At 46.7% G+C, this 21021-nt stretch overlaps 1 protein-coding gene across 1 annotated transcript; it reads right to left on the bottom strand.

Annotated features, from left to right (window-relative positions):
• Positions 1-1666: 1666 nt before the first annotated feature.
• LOC110520861 (nuclear pore membrane glycoprotein 210) lies at positions 1667-20306 on the bottom strand. Its single transcript, XM_036967830.1, has 6 exons — positions 19748-20306; positions 19019-19159; positions 18796-18933; positions 18516-18671; positions 16470-16701; positions 1667-2799 (listed from the first exon to the last, which is right to left on the bottom strand). The coding sequence occupies exons 1-6, from the start codon at positions 19907-19909 to the stop codon at positions 2477-2479; spliced, it is 1152 nt and encodes a 383-aa protein (XP_036823725.1). The 5' UTR covers positions 19910-20306; the 3' UTR covers positions 1667-2476.
• Between the last annotated feature and the right edge of the window lie 715 nt (positions 20307-21021).

Here is a 21021-nt window from a genome sequence, read left to right as displayed (position 1 = left end):
CAGACAGAGAGAAAGCTGGTATACTGTATGAATAGAGATGTACATTTATAGAGATGACAGACAGAGAGAAAGCTGGTATACTGTATGAATAGAGATGTACATTTATAGAGATGACAGACAGAGAGAAACCTGGTATACTGTATGAATAGAGATGTACATTTATAGAGATGACAGACAGAGAGAAACATGGTATACTGTATGAAGAGATGTACATTTATAGAGATGACAGACAGAGAGAAACCTGGTATACTGTATGAATAGAGATGTACATTTATAGAGATGACAGACAGAGAGAAACCTGGTATACTGTATGAATAGAGATGTACATTTATAGAGATGACAGACAGAGAGAAACCTGGTATACTGTATGAATAGAGATGTACATTTATAGAGATGACAGACAGAGAGAAACCTGGTATACTGTATGAATAGAGATGTACATTTATAGAGATGACAGACAGAGAGAAACCTGGTATACTGTATGAATAGAGATGTACATTTATAGAGATGACAGGCAGAGAGAAACCTGGTATACTGTATGAATAGAGATGTACATTTATAGAGATGACAGACAGAGAGAAACCTGGTATACTGTATGAATAGAGATGTACATTTATAGAGATGACAGAGAGAAAGCTGGTATACTGTATGAATAGAGATGTACATTTATAGAGATGACAGAGAGAAAGCTGGTATACTGTATGAATAGAGATGTACATTTATAGAGATGACAGAGAGAAAGCTGGTATACTGTATGAATAGAGATGTACAGTGCTTTCACTATTCACACCGTTTGAATTTTTCCACATTATTTCGTGTTACAAAGTGGGATTACAATTATTGTCAACGATCTACAGAAAATATTCTGTAATGTCAAGGTGGAAGAAAAAATTATAATATTTGTAAAACAAAAAATATGAAAAATAAAAAACTACTTACATACTGGGTAAGTGGGTAAGTATTCAACTTCCTGAATCAATACATGCTAGAACGACCTTTGGCAGCTGTGAGTCTTTCTGGGTAAGTCTCCAAGAGCTTTGCACATTTGGATTGTACAACATTATTATTTAAAAAATTATTCAAGCTCTGCCAAGTTGGTTGTTGATCATTGCTAGACAGCCATTTTCAAGTCAATTTAAGTCAAAACTGTAACTAGGCCACTCAGGAACATTCAAGCAACTCCAGTGGCCTTGTTTAAGGTAATTGTCTTGCTGACTGTCTCCCAGTGTCTGTTGGAAAGCTGACAGAACCAGGTGTTCCTCTACAATTTTACCTGTGCTTAGCTTTATTCCATTCATTTGTATCATAAAAAACTCCATAGTCCTTGCCGATGACAAGCATACCCATAACATGATGCAGCCACCACCATGCAAGGACGGCCATATGAAGAGTGGTGATGTGTTGTGTTGGATTTGCCCAAAACATAACGCATTGTATTCAGGACAAAGTTCATTCCTTTACCACATTTCTTTGCAGTTTTACTTTACTGCCTTATTGCAAACAGGATGCATGTTTTGGAAAATTAAAAAAAATCTGTACAGACTTCCTCACTGTCATTTAGGTTAGTATGTTGGAGTAACTACAATGTTGTTGGTCCATCCTCAGTGTTCTCCTATCACAGCCATTAAATTCTGTAACTGTTTTAAAGTCACCATTGGCCTCATGGTAAAATCCCTGAGCGGTTTCCTTCCTCTTCGGCAACTGAGTCAGGAAGGACGCCTGTATCTTTGTAGTGACTGGGTTTATTGATACACCATCCAAAACCTAATTAACAGCTTCACCAATGCGCAAAGGGATATTCAGGGTCTGCTTTTTTATTTTTACCAAATCGGTGTGCTTCTTTGCAAGGCATTGGAAAACTTATCTGGTCTTTGTGGTTGAATCTGTGCTTAAAATTCACTCCTTGACTGAGGGACCTTACAGATAATTGTATATGTGGGGCAGGTGCGCAACTTTCACTGGGGAAAAAAATGAATTTTTGTCAATGGCAGTATTATCATTGGAATGTGATGCAAAATTAGGCCTGGTGTGCTTTAGGACCATGCAGACACCACCGATCCTTCGGAGAGGCTGTTTGGAGTGTTTATCCGACTGGATAGACAGTCGTTTAATAATAGAGGCTCAGCGATGTTAGGATTTTGAAAGTTGTGCAATGTCCACCTGGCTTAAATGGTAGGCTACAAGCAACAGGCATGGTTGTAGTTGATGGGAAAGTGAGCCATATAACTGAATAATTAGAATAGAACGAATGTGCCTCACTGAGGTGAGATTGCTGTGTTGCATTGTGTTGACGAGAACATAAAAACCCTAATGTCAATAACAAGTAGGCCTAGAGAAGGTAAATGCTGCCACAATAGTGGCACTGACATAAGACAGGTAGCATTGTAAGCGCAACACATGAACCGGCAGTGGTGCATTGTAAGCGCAAGGAAGGCCATACATAACCCCCCCCCCCCGGGCGCGCATCGGTAATACCTTAAACCCCGGGATGGTAAAAGGAGGTATGAACTAGAAGTACATGTGTCAGAGTGTATCCAGATGGGAGCAGTGTGGTGCTCAACCCTCCAATGGCATCATTAGAAACCACTCTCCTCCAACCTGGGGAAAATAAGTCAATTAAACCCCCCCAGTCTCTCTCAGTCTCAGTGTGCACCTTGAGGGGACTGTGGGCGGCCAGCGTTGCCATGGAAGTGATGTTGTAGTGTTCCATTTCCAAGGTGATAGTGATGAGGGTGTGGCCTGGTCCCACTGCTTCCAGCTGGAGTCCTCCACAGAACCCTGAGCCTGGACCCACAGAACCTACACACACACACACACACACACACACACACACACACACACACACACACACACACACACACACACTTGAATTGGAAACTAGTGAACTGCATTTTAGAGTTAGTAGCAGGAGTGGAGATTATTCCATTATACACCGTCTCTCAGTCGGACTGTCTCTCTCAGTCGGACTGTCTCTCTCAGTCGGACTGTCTCTCTCAGTCGGACTGTCTCTCTCAGTCGGACTGTCTCTCTCAGTCGGACTGACTCTCTCAGTCTCTCTCTCAGTCGGACTGACTCTCTCAGTCTCTCTCTCAGTCGGACTGACTCTCTCAGTCGGACTGACTCTCTCAGTCGGACTGACTCTCTCAGTCTCTCTCTCAGTCGGACTGACTCTCTCAGTCGGACTGACTCTCTCAGTCGGACTGACTCTCTCAGTCTCTCTCTCAGTCGGACTGACTCTCTCAGTCGGACTGACTCTCTCAGTCTCTCTCTCAGTCGGACTGACTCTCTCAGTCGGACTGTCTCTCTCAGTTGGACTGTCTCTCTCAGTTGGACTGTCTCTCTCAGTCTCTCTCTCAGTCGGACTGTCTCTCTCAGTCGGACTGTCTCTCTCAGTCGGACTGTCTCTCTGAGTCTCTCTCTCAGTCGGACTGTCTCTCTCAGTCGGACTGACTCTCTGAGTCTCTCTCAGTCGGACTGTCTCTCTCTCAGTCGGACTGTCTCTCTCAGTCGGACTGTCTCTCTCAGTCGGACTGTCTCTCTGAGTCTCTCTCTCCGTCGGACAGTCTCTCTCAGTCGGACTGTCTCTCTGAGTCTCTCTCTCAGTTGGACTGTCTCTCTCAGTCGGACTGTCTCTCTCAGTCGGACTGACTCTCTCAGTCGGACTGACTCTCTCAGTCGGACTGACTCTCTGAGTCTCTCTCTCAGTCGGACTGTCTCTCTCTCAGTCGGACTGTCTCTCTCAGTCGGACTGTCTCTCTCAGTCGGACTGTCTCTCTCAGTCGGACTGTCTCTCTGAGTCTCTCTCTCAGTCGGACTGTCTCTCTCAGTCGGACTGTCTCTCTGAGTCTCTCTCTCAGTCGGACTGTCTCTCTGAGTCTCTCTCTCCGTCGGACTGTCTCTCTCAGTCGGACTGTCTCTCTGAGTCTCTCTCTCAGTTGGACTGTCTCTCTCAGTCGGACTGTCTCTCTCAGTCGGACTGACTCTCTCAGTCGGACTGACTCTCTCAGTCGGACTGACTCTCTGAGTCTCTCTCTCAGTCGGACTGTCTCTCTCTCAGTCGGACTGTCTCTCTCAGTCGGACTGTCTCTCTCAGTCGGACTGTCTCTCTCAGTCGGACTGTCTCTCTGAGTCTCTCTCTCAGTCGGACTGTCTCTCTCAGTCGGACTGTCTCTCTGAGTCTCTCTCTCAGTTGGACTGTCTCTCTCAGTCGGACTGTCTCTCTCAGTCGGACTGTCTCTCTGAGTCTCTCTCTCAGTCGGACTGTCTCTCTCAGTCGGACTGTCTCTCTGAGTCTCTCTCTCAGTCGGACTGTCTCTCTCAGTCGGACTGTCTCTCTGAGTCTCTCTCTCAGTCGGACTGTCTCTCTGAGTCTCTCTCTCAGTCGGACTGTCTCTCTCAGTCGGACTGTCTCTCTGAGTCTCTCTCTCCGTCGGACTGTCTCTCTCAGTCGGACTGTCTCTCTGAGTCTCTCTCTCAGTTGGACTGTCTCTCTCAGTCGGACTGTCTCTCTCAGTCGGACTGACTCTCTCAGTCGGACTGACTCTCTCAGTCGGACTGACTCTCTCAGTCGGACTGACTCTCTCAGTCGGACTGACTCTCTGAGTCTCTCTCTCAGTCGGACTGTCTCTCTCTCAGTCGGACTGTCTCTCTCTCAGTCGGACTGTCTCTCTCAGTCGGACTGTCTCTCTCAGTCGGACTGTCTCTCTGAGTCTCTCTCTCAGTCGGACTCTCTCTCTCAGTCGGACTGTCTCTCTGAGTCTCTCTCTCAGTCGGACTGTCTCTCTGAGTCTCTCTCTCAGTCGGACTGTCTCTCTCAGTCGGACTGTCTCTCTGTCGGACTGTCTCTCTGAGTCTCTCTCTCAGTCGGACTGTCTCTCTCTCAGTCAGACTGTCTCTCTCAGTCGGACTGTCTCTCTCAGTCGGACTGTCTCTCTCAGTCGGACTGTCTCTCTGAGTCTCTCTCTCAGTCGGACTGTCTCTCTCAGTCGGACTGTCTCTCTGAGTCTCTCTCTCAGTCGGACTATCTCTCTCAGTCGGACTGTCTCTCTCAGTCAGACTGTCTCTCTCAGTCGGACTGTCTCTCTCAGTCGGACTGTCTCTCTGAGTCTCTCTCTCAGTCGGACTGTCTCTCTCAGTCGGACTGTCTCTCTGAGTCTCTCTCTCAGTCGGACTGTCTCTCTCAGTCGGACTGTCTCTCTGAGTCTCTCTCTCAGTCGGACTGTCTCTCTGAGTCTCTCTCTCAGTCGGACTGTCTCTCTCAGTCGGACTGTCTCTCTCAGTCGGACTGTCTCTCTCAGTCGGACTGTCTCTCTGAGTCTCTCTCAGTCGGACTGTCTCTCTCTCAGTCAGACTGTCTCTCTCAGTCGGACTGTCTCTCTCAGTCGGACTGTCTCTCTCAGTCGGACTGTCTCTCTCAGTCGGACTGTCTCTCTGAGTCTCTCTCTCAGTCGGACTGTCTCTCTGAGTCTCTCTCTCAGTCGGACTGTCTCTCTCAGTCGGACTGTCTCTCTGAGTCTCTCTCTCAGTCGGACTGTCTCTCTCAGTCGGACTGTCTCTCTGAGTCTCTCTCTCAGTTGGACTGTCTCTCTCAGTCGGACTGTCTCTCTCAGTCGGACTGTCTCTCTGAGTCTCTCTCTCAGTCGGACTGTCTCTCTGAGTCTCTCTCTCAGTCGGACTGTCTCTCTCAGTCGGACTGTCTCTCTGAGTCTCTCTCTCAGTCGGACTGTCTCTCTCAGTCGGACTGTCTCTCTGAGTCTCTCTCTCAGTCGGACTGTCTCTCTCAGTCGGACTGTCTCTCTGAGTCTCTCTCTCCGTCGGACTGTCTCTCTGAGTCTCTCTCTCAGTTGGACTGTCTCTCTCAGTCGGACTGTCTCTCTCAGTCGGACTGACTCTCTCAGTCGGACTGACTCTCTCAGTAGGACTGACTCTCTCAGTCGGACTGACTCTCTGAGTCTCTCTCTCAGTCGGACTGTCTCTCTCTCAGTCGGACTGTCTCTCTCTCAGTCGGACTGTCTCTCTCAGTCGGACTGTCTCTCTCAGTCGGACTGTCTCTCTCAGTCGGACTGTCTCTCTGAGTCTCTCTCTCAGTCGGACTGTCTCTCTCAGTCGGACTGTCTCTCTCAGTCGGACTGACTCTCTCAGTCGGACTGACTCTCTCAGTCAGACTGACTCTCTCAGTCTCTCTCTCAGTCGGACTGACTCTCTCAGTCGGACTGACTCTCTCAGTCGGACTGACTCTCTCAGTCTCTCTCTCAGTCGGACTGACTCTCTCAGTCGGACTGACTCTCTCAGTCTCTCTCTCAGTCGGACTGACTCTCTCAGTCGGACTGACTCTCTCAGTCGGACTGACTCTCTCAGTCTCTCTCTCAGTCGGACTGACTCTCTCAGTCGGACTGTCTCTCTCAGTTGGACTGTCTCTCTCAGTTGGACTGTCTCTCTCAGTCTCTCTCTCAGTCGGACTGTCTCTCTCAGTCGGACTGTCTCTCTCAGTCGGACTGTCTCTCTGAGTCTCTCTCTCAGTCGGACTGTCTCTCTCTCAGTCGGACTGTCTCTCTCTCAGTCGGACTGTCTCTCTCAGTCGGACTGTCTCTCTCAGTCGGACTGTCTCTCTCAGTCGGACTGACTCTCTCAGTCGGACTGACTCTCTCAGTCGGACTGACTCTCTCAGTCTCTCTCTCAGTCGGACTGACTCTCTCAGTCGGACTGACTCTCTCAGTCGGACTGACTCTCTCAGTCTCTCTCTCAGTCGGACTGACTCTCTCAGTCGGACTGACTCTCTCAGTCTCTCTCTCAGTCGGACTGACTCTCTCAGTCGGACTGACTCTCTCAGTCGGACTGACTCTCTCAGTCTCTCTCTCAGTCGGACTGACTCTCTCTCAGTCAGACTGTCTCTCTCAGTCGGACTGTCTCTCTCAGTCGGACTGTCTCTCTCAGTCGGACTGTCTCTCTGAGTCTCTCTCTCAGTCGGACTGTCTCTCTGAGTCTCTCTCTCAGTCGGACTGTCTCTCTCAGTCGGACTGTCTCTCTGAGTCTCTCTCTCAGTCGGACTGTCTCTCTCAGTCGGACTGTCTCTCTGAGTCTCTCTCTCAGTTGGACTGTCTCTCTCAGTCGGACTGTCTCTCTCAGTCGGACTGTCTCTCTGAGTCTCTCTCTCAGTCGGACTGTCTCTCTGAGTCTCTCTCTCAGTCGGACTGTCTCTCTCAGTCGGACTGTCTCTCTGAGTCTCTCTCTCAGTCGGACTGTCTCTCTCAGTCGGACTGTCTCTCTGAGTCTCTCTCTCAGTCGGACTGTCTCTCTCAGTCGGACTGTCTCTCTGAGTCTCTCTCTCCGTCGGACTGTCTCTCTGAGTCTCTCTCTCAGTTGGACTGTCTCTCTCAGTCGGACTGTCTCTCTCAGTCGGACTGACTCTCTCAGTCGGACTGACTCTCTCAGTAGGACTGACTCTCTCAGTCGGACTGACTCTCTGAGTCTCTCTCTCAGTCGGACTGTCTCTCTCTCAGTCGGACTGTCTCTCTCTCAGTCGGACTGTCTCTCTCAGTCGGACTGTCTCTCTCAGTCGGACTGTCTCTCTCAGTCGGACTGTCTCTCTGAGTCTCTCTCTCAGTCGGACTGTCTCTCTCAGTCGGACTGTCTCTCTCAGTCGGACTGACTCTCTCAGTCGGACTGACTCTCTCAGTCGGACTGACTCTCTCAGTCTCTCTCTCAGTCGGACTGACTCTCTCAGTCGGACTGACTCTCTCAGTCGGACTGACTCTCTCAGTCTCTCTCTCAGTCGGACTGACTCTCTCAGTCGGACTGACTCTCTCAGTCTCTCTCTCAGTCGGACTGACTCTCTCAGTCGGACTGACTCTCTCAGTCGGACTGACTCTCTCAGTCTCTCTCTCAGTCGGACTGACTCTCTCAGTCGGACTGTCTCTCTCAGTTGGACTGTCTCTCTCAGTTGGACTGTCTCTCTCAGTCTCTCTCTCAGTCGGACTGTCTCTCTCAGTCGGACTGTCTCTCTCAGTCGGACTGTCTCTCTGAGTCTCTCTCTCAGTCGGACTGTCTCTCTCTCAGTCGGACTGTCTCTCTCTCAGTCGGACTGTCTCTCTCAGTCGGACTGTCTCTCTCAGTCGGACTGTCTCTCTCAGTCGGACTGACTCTCTCAGTCGGACTGACTCTCTCAGTCGGACTGACTCTCTCAGTCTCTCTCTCAGTCGGACTGACTCTCTCAGTCGGACTGACTCTCTCAGTCGGACTGACTCTCTCAGTCTCTCTCTCAGTCGGACTGACTCTCTCAGTCGGACTGACTCTCTCAGTCTCTCTCTCAGTCGGACTGACTCTCTCAGTCGGACTGACTCTCTCAGTCGGACTGACTCTCTCAGTCTCTCTCTCAGTCGGACTGACTCTCTCAGTCGGACTGTCTCTCTCAGTTGGACTGTCTCTCTCAGTTGGACTGTCTCTCTCAGTCTCTCTCTCAGTCGGACTGTCTCTCTCAGTCGGACTGTCTCTCTCAGTCGGACTGTCTCTCTGAGTCTCTCTCTCAGTCGGACTGTCTCTCTCAGTCGGACTGACTCTCTGAGTCTCTCTCAGTCGGACTGTCTCTCTCTCAGTCGGACTGTCTCTCTCAGTCGGACTGTCTCTCTCAGTCGGACTGTCTCTCTGAGTCAAATTCAAATTCAAATTCAAGCTGCTTTATTGGCATGAAAAACATTGTGTCAATATTGCCAAAGCAACAATGTATACAATATACATTGTAACAAAAGTGTAAATGATAGCAAATAATAATATAAAATGGTAGTAAATAATAATACAAAAATAAATACAATAAAATGGTAACAGTCTACAGTAAACATTAATAATTATAGTAATAACAATAATAGTAATAATAAGTAAGTTACTGTTTACTATGCAGATGTTATTATTCAGTGTCCCTCAGGCTATGGCAGGAAAATACATATTTGGCTGCAAGAGGAGCCATTGCTCCTTCGCCCATGAGTATTCTTAGTTTTTCCTCTGGGTTCAATTTGTAAAAATGTGGAATATATGTAGTCATTTCTGTGAATAATGAATCTCTTTGTGAGGAATATTTATCACAGTAAAGGAGAAAGTGCATCTCTGTCTCTACCTCCCCTGTCATGCAGTGACCACATACACGCTCCTCTTTGGGTAGCCATGTCTTTTTATGTCTGCCGGTTTCTATTGCCAATCGGTGGTCACTCAGCCTGTACTTGGTAAGGATCTGTCTCTGCTTCGTATCTCTGACAGAGTAGAGATAATCAGCCAATTCATATTCTCTGTTTAGGGTCAGATAGCAATTTAGTCGGCTTTGGGATTTTGTTTCGTTTTTCCAGTATTGTAAGTATGATTCCTTTGATTGGTTCATGATTTTGTTTATTGGAATTCTTTCTTTTGAAGCAGTGCTGGTGTCAGCTTGATTGGTGAGGTCCAACACCAGCTGACTGAGAGGGCTCGTTTCTGGGCTCAGCTCTTGGGCTTGAAGTGCTTTAAATTGCAGACTCGAATTTGGACTTGAATTTAGATGTAGCCAAAATTTTAATGATCTTTTCTGTATTTTCATTATTACTGGAAAACGGCCCAATTCTGCCCTACATGCATTAGTTGGTGTATTTCTCTGGACTTGTAGAATTTTCCGACAGAATTCTGCATGTAGGGTTTCAATTGGATGTTTGTCCCACATTCTAAAATCCAGTTTATTGAGTGGCCCCCAAACCTCACTTCCATAAAGTGCTATTGGTAGGATTACACTGTCAAATATTTTAGTCCAAATTCTAATTGGGATGTTGATTTTGAATAATTTCATTTTTATTGCATACATTGCTCTGCAGGCTTTTTCTTTGAGTGCCTTCACTGCCATATTAAAGTTTCCCGATGCAGATATGGTCAGACCAAGGTAGGTGTAATTTTTTGTGTGTTCAATTAAGGTGTTGTTCAGGGTGAATTTACATTTTTGTTTCTGACATCTGGGTTTTTTTTGGAAAATCATGATTTTAGTTTTTTGGAAATTTACTGCCAGGGCCCAATTATGGCAATATTGCTCCAGAATATTAATGTTTTGTTGAAGACCTTCTTTGGTTGGTGATAGAAGTACCAAGTCATCAGCATATAGCAGGTATTTCACCTCTGTGTCAAATAGTGTGAGTCCTGGGGCTGTAGATTGGTCCAACATGTCTGCTAATTCATTGATATAAATGTTGAAAAGATTTGGACTCAAATTGCAGCCTTGTCTCACACCTCGACATTGTGAAAAAAAATTCTGTTCTTTGGTTTTTGATTTTTATTGCACACTTATTTTCTGTGTACATACATTTTATTAAGTCATACACCTTACCACCAAGCCCACTTTGTAGAATTTTGTAGAATAGCCCTTCGTGCCAAATCGAATCAAATGCTTTTTTAAAGTCAATAAAGCAAGCAAAGATTTTGCCCTCTTTTTTTTGGTGGACGTGTTTATTAATTAGTGTGTGTAAGGTGTATATATGGTCAGTAGTGCGATGGTTAGGGAGAAAGCCAATTTGACATTTACTTATTACATTTTTTTCTTGAAGAAAGGTTTGAATTCTTGAATTCAAAATGCTACAGAAAATCTTTCCCAAGTTACTGTTGACGCAAATTCCCCTGTAATTATTGGGGTCTGATTTGTCTCCACTTTTGTGGATAGGGGAGATGAGCCCCTGGTTCCAGACATCAGGGAAGCAGCCAGAAGTTAAAACCATGTTGAACAATTTAAGCACAGCATTTTGCAACTCAGGTGTGCTGTTTTTCAGCATTTCATTTCTGATGTTGTCTACACCACAAGCCTTTTTTGATTTAATAGATTTTAGCTTTTCATTTAGTTCTTGTTGGGTTATTGGGTAATCTAATGGATTTTGGTTGTTTTTAATGACTGATTCCAGGATGTTCAATTTTTCTTTAATTTCTAATTGGTTCTGGTTTAAGTCTTTTTGTGGGATGTTTTTGTATAGATTATCAAAGTAAGTTTTCCAAATTCCTACATCTTGTATGGCTAATTCTTGTGGCTTTGTTGTGCTTAAATTGTTCCACATGTCCCAGAACTGATTTTGGTCAATTGCGTTTTCAATTTCATCAAGTGTCTTGTTGGTATAATTCAATTTCTTGCATTTCAGTGTTTGTTTATACTGTTTCAGAGTTTCAAAGTATTCATATCGTAGCTCTGGGTTGTTTTGCTGCTTATGTTTTTTGTTTGACATTTGTCTTTGTGCTTTCGATGCTGCTTTTTGGAATATGCAGTTGATGTTTTGGGTAGCTGAATTGACACCATCTTTATTGTTTTGGTACTGTGAGTTATTGAAAAACTGTATAGAGTTCATCATTTCATTTGAGTTCAATGTTTCAATGAATGCCTCTGCACTGTTTGGAGCCCATCTGAACGATTGGTTTATGTTGTAAAGTTTATTGGGCTGTTTTTTTGAATGAATATTGCCGGTTAATTTCTTCAGAAACACGTTGATCTGACTGTGATCTGACAATGGTGTCTGTGGTCTGACAGTGAATGCACTAATGGAGGAGGGGTCAATGTCAGTGATGGCATAATCGACTACACTTGTCCCAAGAGCTGAGCAGTAAGTAAACTGACCTAAAGAGTCCCCTCTGATTCTACCATTAAGCATGTACAGGCCTAAGGCTCGACAGAGATGTACTAACTCTTTTCCATTTTTGTTCAGTATTTGGTCAGGACTGTTTCTATTATTTATAATAGGGCTACTGTACAAGGAGGGGTGTCCAAATATGTGGTGGTTACCTCCCGCATCAGTGTAGTCAGGCTCAGAACCTGTTCTTGCATTGAAATCTCCACAAAGAAGCACTTTACCCTGCGCCTGAAATGTAATGATTTCTGTCTGGAGATTGTCAAAAAACTGATCATCATAATATGATGAATCTGAAGGAGGAGCATAAGCTGCACATATGTATACATCATTGTCACAATAGATTGTACCTTTGTTAAGTTTTAGCCAAATGTGAGTGGTACCTTTTTTCATTTCATTCAGTGCTAAGTCCTGCTTATGCCAAATGATGATTCCACCTGAGTCTCGGCCCCGTTTAACATTTTTATGTTTGATTGATGGTAGTAAACTTTCTCTATAGCCTGAGGGACACTGAGTATCTATGTCTCCACGACACCATGTTTCCAGTAGGATTATGATGTCCTGTCCCTTGATGTTTTTAATCAATTCTGGATTAGTTGTTTTATAACCAAAATGTGAAGAGTATAGGCCCTGGATATTCCAAGAGCTGATAGTTAATGATCTCATTTATAATAAGTGATATTCACTGGTTTGAGTAAAGTACATCGAAAAAAACAAAAAAAATAAAATATGTATATATACATATATATACATACATATATACACCTATACATACATATATACATACACATACATATATATATACATATATACATACACACACACACACACACACATACATACACACACACATACATACATACATATATATATACATATATATACACATACACATACATATATATATATATATATATATATATACATATATATATACATATATATACACATACACATACACATATATATATATATATATATATATATATATATATATATATATATATATATATATATATATATATATACACACACATACATGCACATACACATATACACACATACATACATACACACACACGCGCACACACACACACACACACACCATTACATATAATAATTATTATAATACCGGTGTCAATACATTTAGGAATATTTGTAAACAAATGAATAAGAATGGAATAAGATTGCATTGTACTTATGTTATGTGCAATCTGCAACCCTGTGTGTTTGTGTGTGTGTGTGTGCGCGTGCGTGCCCGTGTGTGAATTAAAGGGACTGTCTAGCTCAGTAGTCTGCATATTAGTTGCAGTAGTTGGCTCTGAGTCTCTCTCTCAGTTGGACAGTCTCTCTCAGTCGGACTGTCTCTCTGAGTCTCTCTCTCAGTCGGACTGTCTCTCTGAGTCTCTCTCTCCGTCGGACTGTCTCTCTCAGTCGGACTGTCTCTCTGAGTCTCTCTCTCAGTTGGACTGTCTCTCTCAGTCGGACTGTCTCTCTCAGTCGGACTGACACTCTCAGTCGGACTGACTCTCTCAGTCGGACTGACTCTCTCAGTCGGACTGACTCTCTCAGTCGGACTGTCTCTCTGAGTCTCTCTCTCAGTCGGACTGTCTCTCTCAGTCGGACTGTCTCTCTGAGTCTCTCTCTCAGTCGGACTGTCTCTCTCAGTCGGACTGTCTCTCTGAGTCTCTCTCTCAGTCGGACTGTCTCTCTGAGTCTCTCTCTCAGTCGGACTGTCTCTCTCAGTCGGACTGTCTCTCTGAGTCTCTCTCTCCGTCGGACTGTCTCTCTCAGTCGGACTGTCTCTCTGAGTCTCTCTCTCAGTTGGACTGTCTCTCTCAGTCGGACTGTCTCTCTCAGTCGGACTGACTCTCTCAGTCGGACTGACTCTCTCAGTCGGACTGACTCTCTCAGTCGGACTGACTCTCTGAGTCTCTCTCTCAGTCGGACTGTCTCTCTCTCAGTCGGACTGTCTCTCTCAGTCGGACTGTCTCTCTCAGTCGGACTGTCTCTCTCAGTCGGACTGTCTCTCTGAGTCTCTCTCTCAGTCGGACTGTCTCTCTCAGTCGGACTGTCTCTCTGAGTCTCTCTCTCAGTCGGACTGTCTCTCTCAGTCGGACTGTCTCTCTCAGTCGGACTGTCTCTCTCTCAGTCGGACTGTCTCTCTGAGTCTCTCTCTCAGTCGGACTGTCTCTCTCAGTCGGACTGTCTCTCTCAGTCGGACTGTCTCTCTGTCGGACTGTCTCTCTGAGTCTCTCTCTCAGTCGGACTGTCTCTCTCTCAGTCAGACTGTCTCTCTCAGTCGGACTGTCTCTCTCAGTCGGACTGTCTCTCTCAGTCGGACTGTCTCTCTCAGTCGGACTGTCTCTCTGAGTCTCTCTCTCAGTCGGACTGTCTCTCTCAGTCGGACTGTCTCTCTCAGTCGGACTGTCTCTCTCAGTCGGACTGTCTCTCTGAGTCTCTCTCTCAGTCGGACTGTCTCTCTCAGTCGGACTGTCTCTCTGAGTCTCTCTCTCAGTCGGACTGTCTCTCTCAGTCGGACTGTCTCTCTGAGTCTCTCTCTCAGTCGGACTGTCTCTCTGAGTCTCTCTCTCAGTCGGACTGTCTCTCTCAGTCGGACTGTCTCTCTCAGTCGGACTGTCTCTCTGTCGGACTGTCTCTCTGAGTCTCTCTCAGTCGGACTGTCTCTCTCTCAGTCAGACTGTCTCTCTCAGTCGGACTGTCTCTCTCAGTCGGACTGTCTCAGTCGGACTGTCTCTCTGAGTCTCTCTCTCAGTCGGACTGTCTCTCTCAGTCGGACTGTCTCTCTGAGTCTCTCTCTCAGTCGGACTGTCTCTCTGAGTCTCTCTCTCAGTCGGACTGTCTCTCTCAGTCGGACTGTCTCTCTGAGTCTCTCTCTCAGTCGGACTGTCTCTCTCAGTCGGACTGTCTCTCTGAGTCTCTCTCTCAGTTGGACTGTCTCTCTCAGTCGGACTGTCTCTCTCAGTCGGACTGTCTCTCTGAGTCTCTCTCTCAGTCGGACTGTCTCTCTGAGTCTCTCTCTCAGTCGGACTGTCTCTCTCAGTCGGACTGTCTCTCTGAGTCTCTCTCTCAGTCGGACTGTCTCTCTCAGTCGGACTGTCTCTCTGAGTCTCTCTCTCAGTCGGACTGTCTCTCTGAGTCTCTCTCTCAGTCGGACTGTCTCTCTCAGTCGGACTGTCTCTCTGAGTCTCTCTCTCCGTCGGACTGTCTCTCTGAGTCTCTCTCTCAGTTGGACTGTCTCTCTCAGTCGGACTGTCTCTCTCAGTCGGACTGACTCTCTCAGTCGGACTGACTCTCTCAGTAGGACTGACTCTCTCAGTCGGACTGACTCTCTGAGTCTCTCTCTCAGTCGGACTGTCTCTCTCAGTCGGACTGTCTCTCTCTCAGTCGGACTGTCTCTCTCAGTCGGACTGTCTCTCTCAGTCGGACTGTCTCTCTCAGTCGGACTGTCTCTCTGAGTCTCTCTCTCAGTCGGACTGTCTCTCTCAGTCGGACTGTCTCTCTGAGTCTCTCTCAGTCGGACTGTCTCTCTCAGTCGGACTGTCTCTCTCAGTCGGACTGTCTCTCTCAGTCGGACTGTCTCTCTGAGTCTCTCTCTCAGTCGGACTGTCTCTCTGAGTCTCTCTCTCAGTCGGACTGTCTCTCTCAGTCGGACTGTCTCTCTCAGTCGGACTGTCTCTCTGTCGGACTGTCTCTCTGAGTCTCTCTCTCAGTCGGACTGTCTCTCTCTCAGTCAGACTGTCTCTCTCAGTCGGACTGTCTCTCTCAGTCGGACTGTCTCTCTCAGTTGGACTGTCTCTCTCAGTCGGACTGTCTCTCTCAGTCGGACTGTCTCTCTGAGTCTCTCTCTCAGTCGGACTGTCTCTCTCAGTCGGACTGTCTCTCTGAGTCTCTCTCTCAGTCGGACTGTCTCTCTGAGTCTCTCTCTCAGTCGGACTGTCCCTCTGAGTCGGACTGTCTCTCTGAGTCTCTCTCTCAGTCGGACTGTCTCTCTCAGTCGGACTGTCTCTCTGAGTCTCTCTCTCAGTCGGACTGTCTCTCTCAGTCGGACTGTCTCTCTCAGTCGGACTGTCTCTCTCAGTCGGACTGTCTCTCTGAGTCTCTCTCTCAGTCGGACTGTCTCTCTGAGTCTCTCTCTCAGTCGGACTGTCTCTCTCAGTCGGACTGTCTCTCTGTCGGACTGTCTCTCTCAGTCGGACTGTCGCGCTCTGTCTGACTGTCGCGCTCTGTCTGACTGTCGCGCTCTGTCTGACTGTCGCGCTCTGTCTGACTGTCGCGCTCTGTCTGACTGTCGCGCTCTGTCTGACTGTCGCGCTCTGTCTGTCTCGCGCTCTGTCTGTCTCGCGCTCTGTCTGTCTTGGTCTCTGTCGCTCTGTGTCTTTCTCTCTGTCTGTGTGTCTTTCTGTATGTCTCTCTGGCCTGCAGTGAATCAGGTGTCCACTCCTCCAGGTCCTCTACTCAATAAGGAGAGAGAGGACCTGACCCACATCAGCACACCGTTAAGAGCACTGAGATTCCATCTCAATAATTAAAACATACACACTTAATCACAGGAAGAGTGATATTGATCGGCTAATATCCAGTAAAACGAATTAAACTTACAAATGACTTCTGTGTTTCTCCTCTGTGTGTGTTTATAAGAGTGTGTGTGTTGTAAACTGTGTGTGTTTACAAGAGTGTGTGTGCATGCATGCGTGCTGGTGTGTGTGTATGTGACAGTGTATGTGACAGTATTTCTGCTTTCACAGCTTACCTTAGCTACGCACATAGAGAGCAGAGCCACACTGTGTGTGTGTGTGTGTGTGTGTGTGTGTGTGTGTGTGTGTGTGTGTGTGTGTGTACCTGGTAGAGGGGTGAATACCCCCTGTGGTGACGTGGTGACGTGGAGGTTGATGAGAGAGCAGTCTGTCACCTCCAGCAGGGTCTGGGGGCCAGAGCTTCCCTGGGGAGGGTCCTGGGCCTGCGTCTCCTCCTGGACCCCCCAGACAGCCAGTGGAAGGGTGATGGTCTCTCCCACCCTACAGTCAGCTCTCTGAGCCAGGACATCCACACCAGCTGGCCTCAACACGTACACCTAGAGAGAGCGAAAGAGAGAGAGACAGAGAAAGAGAGAGAGAGAGAGAGAGAGAGAGAGAGAGAGAGAGAGAAAGACAGGGAGAGAGAGAGAGGGAGAGAGAGAGAGAGAGAGAGAGAGAGAGAGAGAGAGAGAGAGAGAGCGAAAGACAGGGAGAAAGAGAAAAAGAGAGAGAGCGAAAGACAGAGAGAAAGAGAGAGAGAGAGAGAGATAAAGACAGAGACTCTAACCACTTCTGGGAAATTTGGAAAACACTAAACAAACAACAACAAGAAGAATTATCTATCCAAAATGGAGATGTATGGGTAAACCACTTCTCCAATCTTTTTGGCTCTATAACAAAGAATAAAGAGCAAAAACATATACATGATAAAATACAAATCTTAGAATCAACTATTAAAGACTACCAGAACCCACTGGATTCTCCAATTACCTTGACTGAGCTACAGGACAAAATAAAAACCCTCCAACCCAAAAAGGCATGTGGTGTTGATGGTATCCTCAATGAAATGATAAAATATACAGACAACAAATTCCAATTGGCTATACTAAACCTCTTTAATATCATCCTTAGCTCTGGGAGACAAATTTGACCCCAATAACTACCGTGGGATATGCTTCAACGGCAACCTTGGGAAAATCCTCTGCATTATCATTAACAGCAGACTTGCACATTTTCTCAATGAAAACAATGTACTGAGCAAATGTCAAATTGGCTTTATACCAAATGACCTTTTCACCAAATTACCGTACAACAGACCATGTATTCACCCTGCACACCCTAATTGACAAACAAACAAACCAAAACAAAGGCAAAGCGTTCTCATGCTTTGTTGATTTCAAAAATTTCAATTTGGCATGAGGGTCTGCTATACAAATTGATGGAAAGTGGTGTTGGGGGTAAAACATACAACATTATAAAATCCATGTACACAAACAAGTGTGCGGTTAAAATTGGCAAAAAACACACATTTCTTCACACAGGGCCGTGGGGTGAGACAGGGATGCAGCTTAAGCCCCACCCTCTTCAACATATATATCAACGAATTGGCGCGGGCACTAGAAAAGTCTGCAGCACCCGGCCTCACCCTACTAGAATCTGAAGTCAAATGTCTGCTGTTTGCTGATGATCTGGTGCTTCTGTCACCAACCAAGGAGGGCCTACAGCAGCACCTAGATCTTATGCACAGATTCTGTCAGACCTGGGCCCTGACAGACCTGGGCCCTGACAGTAAATCTTAGTAAGACCAAAATAATGGTGTTCCAAAAAAGGTCCAGTCGCCAGGACCACAAATACAAATTACCGTACAACAGACCATGTATTCACAAATGTCTGCTGTTTGCCTTTAACCATTTGTACATTGTTAAAACACTGTATGTATACGTAATATGACATTCGTAATGTCTTTATTATATTGAAACTTCTGTATGTGTAATGTTTACTGTTAATTTTTATTGTTTATTTCACTTTTGTATATTATCTACCTCACTTCCCATGCCAATAAAGCCCCTTGAATTGAATTCAAAGAGAGAGAGAGAGAGAGAGAGAGAGAGAGAGAGAGAGAGAGAGAGAGAGAGAGAGAGAGAGAGAGAGAGAGAGAGAGGGAGAGACAGAGAGAGAGAAAGAGGGAGAGGGAGAGAGACAGAGAGGTGAGGAGATGAGAGGGAGTTACTGTTACTATAGTGTGTACTGTGAGATAAGAGTGTGTTATTCCCATCGATTGGATAAACCTGTCCAATCCTCAGATCTACTCAAGTCTATCTGTGTAGGTACAAGAAGTTGATTTGGGATTGTGTGTGTGTGTGTGTGTCACCTGTCCAGTAGCGGTGTGTAGAGGGTTGCGTGTGTCTGATGCCTGGATATCCACTTGGCCCCTTCTCTTTCCCGCCATGACTTCCCCTTTTATTGTCACCACGGCAACATCACTGTCACTCACCGACCAGCTCACAGCACCACTTCCACCCTCTACCTGGACACACACATAAAGACCATGTAATGAGTACAGATAAACACACACTTAAACATATACAGACTTACAGTAGTCAAACACACGTCTCTCTTTCTGTCACTCTCACAAACGCACACACACCCACCTGCAAGTGGTGCTGATAGAGCTGTCCCTCAGGTTGCCAAGGAAACACTAGTAGGCGGGGCTGCAGGGTGAGGGGCTCGTAGATCTCGACTTCTTGCTCTGCTCTGATTGGTGGTATCAGGGGCAACGCTCGGCCATCCTTGAGAGAGAGACAACCATGGTAATGATATTGTCATCACCCATGTCAAGGTGCCATGACGTTTGACAGAGGTGTGTGTGTGTACCTCAGTGAGCACAGTGAACAGTGCAGCTCGTATAGTAGTGTGCCCAGCCCCTTGTGTTTCCAGTACATGGTAGGAACTGTTAGAGGAAGTCTCCAGGACATAGAACAGCCAATCAGAGAAGTCCACGGTCATCACCACATTCTACCAGAGGGAGAGAGGTGTTAGAGAGGAGGGGAGAGGGGATAGAGAGGAGAGGGGATAGAGAGGAGGGGGATAGAGAGGGGTTAGAGAGGAGGGGAGAGGGGTTAGAGAGGAGGGGGAGAGAGAGGGGTTAGAGAGGGGGGAGGGGGAGAGAGGGGTTAGAGAGGGGGGGAGGGGGAGAGAGGGGTTAGAGAGGGGGGGAGGGGGAGAGAGGGGATATAGAGGAGGGGGAGAGAGAGTGGTTGGAGAGGAGGGGGAAAGAGGGGCGTAAGAGAGGAGGGGTAGAGAGGGGTTAGAGAGGAGGGGAGAGGGGATAGAGAGGAGGGGGAGAGAGAGGGGTTAGAGAGGAGGGGGAGAGAGAGGGTTTAGAGAGGAGGGGGAGAGAGAGGGGTTAGAAAAGAGGGGGAGAGAGGGGTTAGAGAGGAGGGGGAGAGAGAGGGGTTAGAAAAGAGGGGGAGAGAGGGGTTAGAGAAGGGGGGGAGAGAGAGGGGTGTTAGGTTCAGTTAAGCCTCCTGTCCCTGACATAGAGTAGGCTTTAGACGTCTAGTGTAAGGGAGGGTAACTCTCATAGTTGTCATGGTAACGTACCTGTGCCAGGTGTGCTGTGTGACCCTCCTGGTCGTGAACTCGTACAGTCACCTGGTACTGACGACCACTCTCCAACACCCACCTGTCCTCCTCCTCCACACCTAGCGCTACACACACACACACACCACACACACACACACACACACAGTCATGGCTTGCCATAGTACGACAACAGACATGTTGATAGCTGGGCTCACTCACTCAGGTAACTTGGCTCCACCACAAACACAGAACAGCGAGGCAGGTGGGAAGCAGAGTTTTCTGGTAGGCCTGGGTACAGGGAATGCTGAGGAAAACCACACCTGTAGTACTACACTACCCACAACCCCAGAAACCACACCTTACAGGACGACATCAATGCTAAACTACAGGAATAACTTTAAAGTGGTTAGGTAAGGTAGTCCCATGGTGGAAGGACACTGGGGTGTGTGATGGACAGCGTGGTGCTGCCTAGCCCTCGGGCGGTGACGGTCCCTGTGTCCTGGTCCACAGTGATGACATCATCATCGTTATTTGGGTCTCTCTCTACAGACAACTCATACTCTCCCTCACCCAGCAGCACATCTATAGGAGACAGAGAAGAGAACACTGTGGTGCATCATCGGCTGCTCTACAGCTCTAATAAGTACAAAGAGGACTGAGCACTTGATGTTTTCTGTCTCCAATATATTTGTCTGAGCTTTGATGTTCCTTCATTCTTCTTCCTCTGGATCTTAGAAAAACACAAAGGGAGCCTAACTAGACCTATAAAGCTCCCTAAAGGCTCTGTAAAGACCTGACAGACTACACTACTGTCTACATTAGGGACTCACATAAAGGCTCTGTAAAGATCTGACAGACTACACTACTGTCTACATTAGGGACACACATAAAGGCTCTGTAAAGATCTGACAGACTACACTACTGTCTACATTAGGGACACACATAAAGGCTCTGTAAAGACCTGACAGACTACACTACTGTCTACATTATGGACACACATAAAGGCTCTGTAAAGATCTGACAGACTACACTACTGTCTACATTAGGGACACACATAAAGGCTCTGTAAAGATCTGACAGACTACACTACTGTCTACATTAGATCTGACAGACTACACTACTGTCTACATTAGGGACTCACCTAAAGGCTCTGTAAAGATCTGACAGACTACACTACTGTCTACATTAGATCTGACAGACTACACTACTGTCTACATTAGGGACTCACATAAAGGCTCTGTAAAGATCTGACAGACTACACTACTGTCTACATTAGGGACTCACCTAAAGGC

This window comes from Oncorhynchus mykiss, chromosome 3 (genome assembly GCF_013265735.2).
Source record: "Oncorhynchus mykiss isolate Arlee chromosome 3, USDA_OmykA_1.1, whole genome shotgun sequence".
NCBI classification, from domain to species: Eukaryota; Metazoa; Chordata; class Actinopteri; order Salmoniformes; family Salmonidae; genus Oncorhynchus; species Oncorhynchus mykiss.
The sequence above is the reverse complement of the archived record's forward strand: the minus strand, read 5'-3'. Positions and strand labels throughout refer to the sequence as shown.

What these genes read in the sequence shown, in the direction of transcription:
- LOC110520861 (XM_036967830.1), bottom strand. Translation starts at nt 19,909, where the DNA reads ATGGCAAGCCATGACTGTGTGTGTGTGTGTGTGTGTGGTGTGTGTGTG. An exon ending in TGTTCACTGTGCTCACTGAG is followed by an intron (nt 18,934 to 19,018) that starts GTACACACACAC and finishes CTCTCTCTCAAG; the next exon opens with GATGGCCGAGCGTTGCCCCT. An exon ending in TACACACCGCTACTGGACAG is followed by an intron (nt 16,702 to 18,515) that starts GTGACACACACA and finishes CGCTCTCTCTAG; the next exon opens with GTGTACGTGTTGAGGCCAGC.